The sequence below is a fragment of the Sander lucioperca genome, chromosome 9 (genome assembly GCF_008315115.2).
Source record: "Sander lucioperca isolate FBNREF2018 chromosome 9, SLUC_FBN_1.2, whole genome shotgun sequence".
Lineage (NCBI taxonomy): Eukaryota > Metazoa > Chordata > Actinopteri > Perciformes > Percidae > Sander > Sander lucioperca.
Window position 1 is genome coordinate 26,863,214 of NC_050181.1, and position 11,710 is coordinate 26,874,923.

Consider the following 11,710-nt stretch of genomic DNA (forward strand, 5'->3'; position numbering starts at 1 on the left):
AGACATTATATCGTCTCTGAGAGAGAAACGCCCCTAGATCTTTATTCATTAATAGGAGGCGGCACAGAGGAGAATCAGGCTGATTTCCCAGAAATGGCATGACCTGCAGAGTGTAGAGAGAGGAGCAAGGTCAGTTAAAGTATGTAATCTCTCAGAGGAGAATCAGGCTGATTTCCCAGAAAGGGCATGACCTGCAGAGTGTAGAGAGAGGAGAAAGGTCAGTTCAAGTATATAAACTCTGTTTGCCTTTGTGATGATGATACATGTTCACAGATTTCAATAAGAAAACACACACAGGACTATTTCTTTAGTAGAAAGTACTTCTTATAAAAGGTCTTACATTTTCTGTAGATTATCCTGTAGGCATTTACAATGGTCTACTAGCTGTACCAGTGTTTTTTCTATTTATTCTTGTAACAAAGAAGCATTAATAGGTTAATATTGATGTATAACAGTCATGCTGATGACAGTTCTATGACAGTGAATGAGTAGAAAATTGTGGAATGTTTCTTCCACTTTCAGGTTTACATGAAGGTTTCTGGGAAATGGTCTCACTTGTTGTCTTGCCAATAACCCCGTTGTGTGTTAACACTGTTTATATAAAATGAGCTACAGAGTAAACTAAAGCAGAACTTGCCCTTTCTGTTTTCAAAGGCACTTTGTTCTTTTTGTATTTTATTTTATTACATCTTTTAAAATCAATGTTTATTTATCTAGGAAACTGATAGGGAAATATTCATTTATTTCAAATCTATTCCTAACCACATACTAAAAGTCATGTGTTTGTCACAGCTGAGTGCATCAAAGAGACATACCCAACCTCATGTTTGATATATTATTAAAAAAAACCCTTAAAGTATACTAGTCCTCCAAAACTGGAAATCAAAGAATTCTTGCCACATCAATCGCAGGACAAATTTCATCTCAGAATACATTTCAATGGAAAAACACAATGCACGCAGAGGGAAGCAAATGTCAGCCTTTGAAGACACCTGGTCCCCATTTCTAACGTTTCTAAGTAAATATAAAAAAAACATAACTACAAGCCAAGTACATTACCAGACATATACCCCCCTCCTGCATTATGTAATACCCCGCCCTCCCTATTTACAATTAAAATAAATAAATAAATTTTACATTATTTATATTATTTTTCTTTTTCCCTTTTTTTGTGCCCTTGCAGTTACTCATACACACTATCCACACTATCCACACTTATGCATAACATGTTTTTCCAACTCCTTTCAACACCCTAACCGTGACCACCCAATATGAATCGTAGATCATTCTACCCTATCACTAATAATACGTCCTTGTGTTTGTCAACTGTCCTTTCCAGTCCCGTTTTGTCAGTTCTGTTATGGTCCCGTTATCTTCCCTCTGTTGTCTGTCCGTCACCTTGTCGCATTTTATGTGTTATGTGTTACACTCCGTACGTGGTACTTTAATCCCCCCTGCCCTTATATGGATCCAGGGTCTCACTAAAACAGGGTGAATGGTTACGGTAGGACAACAGTAAAAGTACTGAATGTAATTCTAAATCTGAATGTAACATACTGTGTATATAAAAAATATATTGCTTTATTAAAAATAAAGTTGTCCTCCGAAGAGTGGTAGGAAAAAAAACAAAAACAATAACCTTAAACCATATTATCAAAATCCTGTTATTTTAAGGTAGATGAGCTACTGAAAACATTGTGGTCGTGTTGACCACAGTTTTTCTGCATGGGGTTAAATTTGTGCTAACGATTGATAAAATATTGCAGCGATTTTCTTTCACTTTCAGGTTTAGACGGTGGGTTTCTGGGAAATGGTTTCACTTCTTGTGTGTGTGTGTGTGTGTGTGTGTGTGTGTGTGTGTGTGTGTGTGTGTGTGTGTGTGTGTGTGTGTGTGTGTGGACTGTACTGTAGGCTGAATATATAAAAGGGAGCAGCAGAGTAAACTAAAACAGAACTCGTGCTCCCTTCCTGAAGCAAACTGAGCGGTAACTTGCTGAACACACTGATTGGTAAGTCAACACTTTTTATCTTTTATTGTTTGTGATAGTGAATATATTAGTTGTATTAACATAATTGTATGAATTAATTTTATTATTAGAATTATTTGTTTTTGTAGTCCATTTTGAACAAGTATAACAAATGAACAGGTCAATTTGGCTCCCAGTTTGAGTTTTGCAGAAATCGTTTTTTGCATGCCGTAAAAAAGAGGTTTTGGACCATGATGACTGGGTAAAAGCATGGTAACCATCACATTGATGAAATATAGACAATCGTAATTTAAGGAGGGCAAATATGGATTTTCAATATCATGTTTTGGTAGCAGTCACTGATGCCAGATGTTCATGTAACAATTACACTGTCTCCTTTCGTTCAGTGTCTCGCCTTTCGATATACTAATAATAATGGTATTTATTTCAATTAGGTAATTTCTCTTCTCCTGCAGGCTTTTCTCCTTTGACTCTTCTGATTGCCTCGGGCAGGTCATACTGGAGCTAACTTGGTTTCCCCAGGCAGGTAGGCAGCCACAGCCATTACACTAACTTTGGGGACCTAATTCACCTTTTTCAATGTATATACAGTATGTTGGCATGTTAAAGGAAATGTGCAGGTGTTAAGAATAGATACAGGATCCATATATAATCTATGGTGGCTCACTGGAGAGACTTAAGGCCATTTTCAGTCCAGCAAAAACGCAGGTCTTTCCATTCATTTTGAATGGGGGTAATGTGTTTAGGCTGCGGCGGGGGGTGCCACAGGGGGAACACTCAAAAAAACGCAGCAGGCCTGTGGTGAAAAGTTGAGATAGACTCAACTTTTAGAGAACCCCACGTCATGCTGTGGTGGCCAATCATGTTACTGCTGATCAAACTTGTCAGTGTGTTTTGAGCTATGCAAGTCAAATTTAAGACTTTAAGACCTTAATGAATGAAATAAATTCAAGACCTACTATATCCCGACATAAAAGTATATATAGTATAAGTATATATATTAAATACAGAGTCATAGTATAATTATATATAGTACATATACATACATAGTATAAATACAGAGACACAAAAGTTAATAAACGTATTCAAATTAAATAAAAGTGATGAGCAAAAAAGAGTACAGAACTACAGAATAAAAAAAAAAACGTTCAATGAGCATTGATAGGATGAGAAGGTAGCGTTACATAGATGTAGGGAAATAAAGACCTGTTTAAAATAATTTAAGACCTAGAACACAACACAACACTTTTTAAGGCCTAAAGTGTATTTATTTTGAAATTTTAAACTTTTTAAGACCCCACTGAAACCCTGGCTATGGTTTGAGGAGGCGTGAGAGTCCCGTACAGGAAACAGGAAACATCACTGCCTTTATCGCTACCACCGGTAAGTTTCAAATCATGAGGGTAAAACTAAACTAAACACAAGTACTGAACTGCCTGGGAGTTTGAGTAAAAGTTGAATGTTTCCTGCAACAACAAAGCACTCGCTCTGTCTCCTACTCTCTTTTCTTCCTCTCTCTCCTGTGAAATGTTGAAATCTATAAACAATCTGAGAGAAAACGGTAATATATAATGTTTACTTGTGCTTTGTGGGGGGTTTAAGAACACATCAGGACGTCACACAAATGGGCCATTTCTGCACAACCCTGCTGCAAATCGCCAGATCGCTCTTTTGATCTAAATGCCCCGTAACAACTGAGCAACAGAGTCATTAATGTTAGTTTTTACACCTGTGCTTGCTTTAAGTCAACATTTCTGCTAGGAAATAGGTCTGAGTTGATGCTCATTTTCTTATATATTAAAATGACATTGCCTTCCATATATTCCGTTCACATCACAAAAGAAAAAGAAAACAAATCCAAGGCAGCATGGCAAGCAGTATTTATGAAGCACATTTCATACCCACTTTATGTATTTTACATAAGGATTAAAAGAAGAGAAGGAAAGAAACATTATAATAAAAATAATGGTATCCATTCACAACAAACATGCAGGAATACTGACTTAAAACTTTAAAAACGTATGTTATTTCAGGAGACCTGACAATATCTTCTGCTATTTTTATGTTTCTGTGTGACACTGTGGGCCCCATTTTAGAAAGCAGGTTTAGTTCAAACTCAGTGTTGGTTGACTCTCTGGGTTTTGGGTTTCACAAAGACAGTTCAGCCACAACTCTGAGTCAGTTACTATGGCAACGTACTTACGTCTGTACAACGTACTGCTCGCTAGCAGGTTTTCTTCACCTGGGTTTATTTCCCCCTTATAACCATAGATGTTAAAATTCTTTATCTCCCATGTGTTAAAAAAACTGACTTTTTAATGAAGAAATATCGTACAAGTACAGTACTTAATATTTGTCATGTTGTTCTAACAAGTAAAATCATCCACCTCAACCCACTCCCTTTAATGTAGGTAATCTTAATCCTTAGCTCTGTTGCCAACTGCTGATTTGAATTTGTCAGTTGACCCAATAGATATTGTCCCATAACATGCTATAATGGAAAATATTCCACAAAAAGATTTTAACAATTGTTTTACATTAATATTGCTTCTTGACAGTAGTACACTGTATCTGTGCCTTACGTATTTCAATATTAGTCGTCACATTCTGACACGTATTAGTTTTAAGGTTGCACTAGTAGCAATAGGGAACACATGGTGCTACAACTGAGATTGGAATTCTGTGCATTTTTATTTTTGTACATTTCATCTTTTGCAGATTTGGACCTGAGTGCACTTCCAGAGCAGAAGACATAGACCTACAATTTTACTGCACAGACTTGGAGTCTTAAATTTTTTTCTGTTTAAAACTAGTTACTTCCTCCTCAGAGGGTTGGTCTTGGTCATCTTGATTGCAAATTTAGGACTTCAAAATGTTGAATATATTCAAAAGCCACAAACGGCTTGCTGATGCTTATAAAGAAAAAAGCACATTGCTAAAACCCAAGATAGGGCCTCTCCCTGTTTATGTAGTTCCCCTGAAAGAAGAACAAATCAATGTTGATGGGTGCAAGCGATTCAGTTTAGGTAAAGAGTCCAAACTTAAATCTAATCGCACCATAATGGTTCTCGGAGCAACTGGTGCTGGGAAGTCAACTCTCATCAATGGGATGATCAATTATATTCTAGGAGTCAAATGGGAGGATTCATATCGGTTTAAGTTAGTTGATGAGGGTCAGTTGAAATCACAAGCTGAAAGTCAGACTTCTGAAGTCACTGTGTACAAAATCTACCACCAGGAAGGCTTTGAAATAGATTGCTCACTGACCATTGTTGACACTCCAGGTTTTGGAGATACAAGAGGCATAAAAAGAGACCAGATGATCACAGAACAGCTACGTAATCTCTTCTCTGCTGATTGTGGTGTCAGTGAAATTGACGCTGTGTGTTTTGTAGCTCAGGCTGCTTTAGCACGACTCACACCATCACAGAAATATGTGTTTGATTCTGTGCTCTCAATCTTTGGCAAAGATGTGGCAGAAAACCTCCGGGTTCTGGTGACATTCGCAGACGGCCAGCAACCACCAGTTCTAGAGGCAATCAATGCTTCAGGTGTCCCATGTCCTAAAACAAAAGGTGGGCTGCCAGTTCACTTCAAATTCAACAATTCAGCGTTGTTTGCAGACAACAAATCATCTGCAGCAGACAGTGGGGATGATGAAGATGAAGGAGGCTTTGATCAGATGTTTTGGAACATGGGAATAAAAAGCATGAAAAGGTTCTTTGTTGCTTTGAATGTCATAGAAACCAAAAGCTTAAAAATGACTAAAGAGGTCCTCAGAGAAAGAAAGCAGCTCGAGAATTCTGTTGAAAATGTTCAGGAGCAGGTTAAAGTTGGGTTAGCCAAGCTTGAGGAGATAAAAGAGACAACTGGAAAACTAAAAGAACATGAGGGAGAAATCAGCAGAAATGAGAAGTTTGAGTTTGATGTGACCATCACAAAGCCTGTTCAAATAGATATTTCTGGAACTGGAAGTTACATCACCAACTGTCAGCAGTGCCATGTCACCTGTCACCATCCTTGTGGAATACCAAATGATGCAGATAAAGCAGGCTGTTGTGCAATGGGAACAAATGGATACTGTACTGTGTGTCCAAATAAATGTTATTGGAGTGTACATTATAATCAGAAGTACAAATGGAAGTATATTGAAGTTAAAGAAAAACAAACATTGCAAGATCTGAAAGAAAAGTACCAGAAGGCCACAAAGGCTAAAATAACTGTTGAGGAATTGGTTGATGAGCTGAAGGCTGACTATGATAATGTGCAGGCTAAGGTCGTGGAATTGATGGAGAGGTCTTCTAAGTGTTTAAACAGACTTAAAGAGATAGCACTGAAGCCAGATCCTCTCTCCACTACAGACTACATTGACATGCTTATTGATGGAGAGAAATCTGAGGCCAAGCCAGGCTGGAAGCAACGAGTTGAGTCCTTGATAAACATGAGACATAAAGCAGAGTTATTGGCTAAAGCAGCCAGAGGAGAGAAACTCCTCCATCGTCAAGATTCTCAAATCTAGGGCGAAAAGCTTGTACTGTGTCGACACAACACTCAAAACTGTGTGCCGTGCTATCTATGTACTTTCCATTTGCTATCACATTGCTTCAGCTCTAATCAGACAGCTACTGAAGGAAAGGCATGTGGTATTTCATTGTTGATTTTTATGTGTTGTAATATGTGATCTTGTTCAGCCAGAAATTAAGCCAAATACTCTTCCAAAGTACATTGACATACTTATTGAAAGAGAGAAATCTGAGGCTAAGCCTCGGTGGAGGCAATGAGTTTGGTCTCTGATAGTCACAAGACAAAAAGAGTCTGTGTCTTGTTACTGAGATTGAAATTACTTTGACTAAGGAAATCTCAAGCATAAATTTGTCTAAGATAAAATCTGGCGTTTCTTTTGTAAAAACGTATTCCTGCAGTGTATTCCTGACATATCTGCATGTGCTGTTTACCAATAACGAACACACAGATTAACGTGTGGTGATACATTTTTAAGTGTGACCACACTGTGTGCTGGAACCATTGACTTCCTGTCACCATCACCACCAATGTAAGTCTGCAGCTCTTTTAACTCTGCAAACCTGAACACTGAAAATGTGATGTTCATTTTTATATTTTATTATGATCATTTATATAATTCCTTAAATGTTTACATATATCCACACTGCACTTAGTTTACAGTATCCAATACAGGATTTTAAACAAGGATATTAACTTCTTGTCAAGTTTTAAAGTTTTGTTTTCTGCTCTTCAATTCATTTTTTTTTCTTTTTTTTTTTTTTTTTTTTTACAAAAAATGTGTATTGAATTGCATTTTATTGTCCTGTAGTAAAAAGGTGGCTCCTACTGAAAAATGGAGAAATTGTTAAATGACAAAAATTAAATAAAATCTGTTTTGTATAAATGTGTTTCCTGCTGTCTTCTAATGTGTCAGCTCCTCTTCTAGGACCTTTCAAATCAACCTTTACACAGTTTTGGCAACAACTTCAAATCATTGAACATGATCTTCATTTTCTCAAATAGGCCAACATCTTTTGGGCTAGACTTCAAGTCCAAGCAGTAAGTTACAACAACTTCATAAAATGACTGTACATATCAGAGATATGGAACAAACCTGAATACAATAGTTTAATTCAAAAAGATTTAGGTTAGATTTGACAGTTAAACGTACCTTTCTGTTACCTCACAATAGAACGTTCTATCACTAGCTTCTACATCATCTATACCACTACACTACACACCACTGAAATAGTTTTGTTATTTCTATCTATATATTGGACCTGTATTGGACTTTTAGTCTAAGTAAACACAGGTTAACATATGAGAGAAATATACACCCATTTTAACTGGTGATATCACATGTGATATGGGCAAATACAATCCTCGAAACAGTAAAGTAGGTTCATCTTTGCATCACATACCAAAACCTAACTGATGTACAACAAACTGGCATGACCCCACTTAACACTTTATTCCGTTTTGGGGGTAAAAATGAAACACGTCAGTCATGCGCAAAATGTGATCATTTATCATTTTTATGGTGGGCCATCTCATACGAAGAATGTGTAGGTCTATCTCAACACAAACAGTCTCTTCAACCTGTGCCACAAGTCAACTGATTATAGTTGTGTTTAATTTCATTAGACCCATATTAGGAATCTGAAACAGCAACATATCTGAATGTTATCAAACTCTCTCAGTACATCAAAGTTTTGTAATCATATACCATAATGACCATTTTCGTCAAAGTAGGCCAACAAATTGTGTGGGATAAATAAAAGTCAAACTTGGAGAAAATAAGCTTCATATATTCTTCACTTCAAATCACTAGACTTTTGCGGCAACTCACTTCATAACTTAACCGTGACTAAGATAACACTGAGTCGCCCGAGAGAAAACGAGGATCAGCACCTTGCTGCAAAACATTCAATGGCCATATGGTCATAACAATAGTGTATAGGCTACCATAAAACAAGAATTGTGATTCTGGGTCGACACAGACATACCCTAATATGGGTCTAATGAAATTAAACACAACTATAATCAGTTGACAGGTTGAAAGAGACTGTTTGTGTTGAGATGGCCCACCATAAAAATGATAAATGATAATGTTTGCGCATGACTGACGTGTTTCATTTTTACCCCCAAAAACGGAATAAAGTGTTAAGTGGGGTCATGCCAGTTTGTTGTACATCAGTTAGGTTTTGGTATGTGAGGCAAAGATGAACCTAATATACTGTTTCCAGGCTTGTATTTGCCCATGTTAAATTGTGATATCACCAATGTGCGTATATTTCTCTCATATGTTTACATGTGTTAACTTAGACTAAAAGTCCAATATATAGATAGAAATAACATTATTTCAGTGGTGTGTAGTGTAGTGGTATAGATGATGTAGAAGCTAGTCTGTTAATTCTTTTGTCCATGACATCCAAGGTTGGAATCCCAGCTAGATATCTAGTGCGTTGTTTCGTTTTATTTTTTTTTATTATACAGTATTTATCGTATTTGTGTGGATAATGCTTAAACGGACATGTATTACACATAAACTGGTGATGTTTTCAGCAATATCCATTATTTTGTCTCACTTGCAAACACTTGGCACTCGAGGGGCGGAGGCAGAGCAGAACGCTCTTAAAAAGTAGGCAGGGCCTTGTTGAATGTTCTCTGATTTTATGCAAATATCACCAGTTAACATGATCACCAGCTAAACTGGCACACCGGCGTCCAGTATGGAAAGCCCAAAGCTTTTATCACCATTTTAGTTATTTTTACACAGTGTTTTTAGGACATCTTAAAAGTAAAAATACGGGTCGTTCTTAGTCCTTCTGGGTGTATAGAAAGCCCAAAAAAAACGAAGAATATAATATATAATAATAATAAGTTCCCTCATTTGATATAACTTACCAGGAAAAAACATTATACACAATATATGAAGCCCAAATATAATAATGTTTGTGGTTATTTACCATAGGCTTTCTTAGGAAACGTCTATGTAGTATAGTCAGTAAAGTGAATATTACTTTACTGACTATACTACATAGATGTTTCCATGACATTTGAATTTTTTTTTTTTTTTTCGTATTTTGTGGTAATTTTCCTTCAAATTTTCTCAAAAACTGTACAGTAAAATCACATTAAATTTGACATGGTCATAGTCACAGTCACCCTGAACAGGACTGTATAAGTGGACATTTGAGCTAACCGAAGGATTTTGTATATGACAGTACATGAATTGTGTCACGTGTAAAGTTGGTGAATTGCAAATTGAGAATAAAAAAGTGCACCAAAAAATGGCTCTTCAGCATAGTTTAGCATTAATAACTTTTATATATATTTGGACACACAATGTAAAGTTGATCTTTGGGATTTCTTTAGAGTACATGATGAGTTGAGTTCAGTATTTTCACTGAAAAGTTCCACACACAAAAAAACCAGAAAGTTTGGTATTCAAACATGTTGAATTTAATGACACTAAATATTAGAACAAAGTATCACCTTCATATTACCTCAATTGAACCGTAACACACACACACACACACACACACACACATGTACACACAGACACACTCAGAGACATACACACACAGAGACACACAAACACAGAGACACACAAACAAACACACACACACACACACACACATACACGTACACATGCACGCACGCACACACACACACACACACACACACACACACACACACACACACACACACACACACACACACACACCAAGGTTATAATCGTTAACGAAAACGAACGAAATAACGAAAACTAGGTGGGACAAAACATTGTCGTTTACTGAAATAAAAATAAAAACGAGGCATTACAAAAAAATGATAACTAAACTAAAACTGTAATGTCTGTTTGCAAAACTAACTAAAATTAAATTAAATTATCGAGTAAAAGTCCTTTGTTTTCGTCTTTGTCAATCTAATCGAACTAATAAAAACTAAACTAAAACTAAGCATTTTCAAAAAATAAAAACTAAACTAAACTAGCAAACCCGCTTTAAAAACTAATAAAAACTAAACTGAATTTGAAAACAAAAAGTCAAAACGAAATAAAAATAAAAACTAATGAAAAATGCAAAACTATAATAACCTTGACACACACACACACACACACATACACACACACACACACACACACACACACACCATCTGTTCAATTCACTTCTTTATTAGGATTCATGTACAAAAAAATAATACAATATACATATAAAAAAAGCATTCAAAAATAACGGTAACATCAAAAAATGTTTATAGCATATATAAGTTGCCAAAGTGTGTATGTTGTCAAATGTCACAAAAAATAAACATCTTTAAATGTTTTTCATAACCTGTTTCTGACTGATAATATAATTTTTCTTGGGAGGAAAGTCTCATAGATGCCTCTCAAAATGTCAGATGATTATTATCATCCAGCTAGTCTGGCTCAACGGACGTACATTGCTGGAATAAAGCAGCGGGTGTTCCTCCCCTTCTCTTCTCTATTTCTCTTTTGCAACGGCACCGTTGCTGCATGCTAAGCGTAGGGCCGCCCAGGACTGTTGTGATTGGTTTAAAGCAGGAGTTCTCAAAAGTCTAGACCAAGGTCCACATCCAGACCAAGTCAATCTGGACCCAGCTCATACCTCACATACAATACCTTCTAAAGTGTTTCTACTCGTAAATACATATGCTATTGTGCCTCGGACCATAACCAATAGCAACCTGATCTCACAGAATTCCGTGAAATGAACACGGCCCTATCCCTAGCCACCCCAACCAACCTCCTTACGCAGATTTTCAGGCTTTCATACTACTCTCTACTGTAATCACTCTTAATGCTACGTCATCTTCTCATTGACTTTACATTGGCATTGTATTCTGTGGTGGCCACACGGAATTTTCACACATTCTGTGCCACCAACCACGTAATGCGGTGTTAACAGTTTGTGATCATTTCACAGAATTCTGTGAGACCAGGCTGCCAATAGTGAAATTGATGAGTGAACATAATGCATAATCCTCAATACAACCTAAGAAAGCAAAGAGTGCCATATGATCAGAGGCGGAGTAGGGCGGGTCATGTCTTCTCCATCCTAGGAAACGCAAATTTGACCCCAAGAAAGCTGAGCTCAAAAGCATCTTCTCGAACACATGCTCCATAAATTCCACAATAAATGGAAGTTTAGAACTTTGTTCTTCCAGATTTGTCTTTTCTCTTCAGGATCTGA

At 36.7% G+C, this 11,710-nt stretch overlaps 2 protein-coding genes across 5 annotated transcripts in view; one reads left to right on the forward strand and one right to left on the reverse strand.

Moving 5' to 3' along the window:
• Positions 1-1,884: 1,884 nt before the first annotated feature.
• On the forward strand, positions 1,885-6,943 carry si:ch73-170d6.2. Of its 4 annotated transcripts, none has more exons than XM_031292397.2 (4): positions 1,885-2,009; positions 2,444-2,514; positions 3,283-3,371; positions 4,707-6,943. In XM_031292397.2, the coding sequence occupies exon 4, from the start codon at positions 4,861-4,863 to the stop codon at positions 6,505-6,507; it is 1,647 nt and encodes a 548-aa protein (XP_031148257.1). In that variant the 5' UTR covers positions 1,885-2,009; positions 2,444-2,514; positions 3,283-3,371; positions 4,707-4,860; the 3' UTR covers positions 6,508-6,943. The 4 variants fall into 4 exon arrangements, with proteins under 4 accessions (XP_031148257.1, XP_031148272.1, XP_031148266.1 ...); XM_031292406.2 differs by having other exon boundaries at positions 1,903-1,985; XM_031292412.2 differs by lacking the exon at positions 3,283-3,371.
• Positions 6,944-11,448: 4,505 nt separating this feature from the next.
• crfb16 (cytokine receptor family member B16) overlaps positions 11,449-11,710 on the reverse strand; it is a 14,973-nt gene continuing 14,711 nt past the window's right edge. Inside the window, exon 8 of the mRNA XM_031292711.2 lies at positions 11,449-11,710. This exon is cut by the window's right edge and continues 103 nt beyond it. The gene's annotated coding sequence lies outside the window, so the exon portion shown is untranslated.

What these genes read in the sequence shown, in the direction of transcription:
- si:ch73-170d6.2 (XM_031292397.2), top strand. Translation starts at nt 4,861, where the DNA reads ATGTTGAATATATTCAAAAGCCACAAACGGCTTGCTGATGCTTATAAA.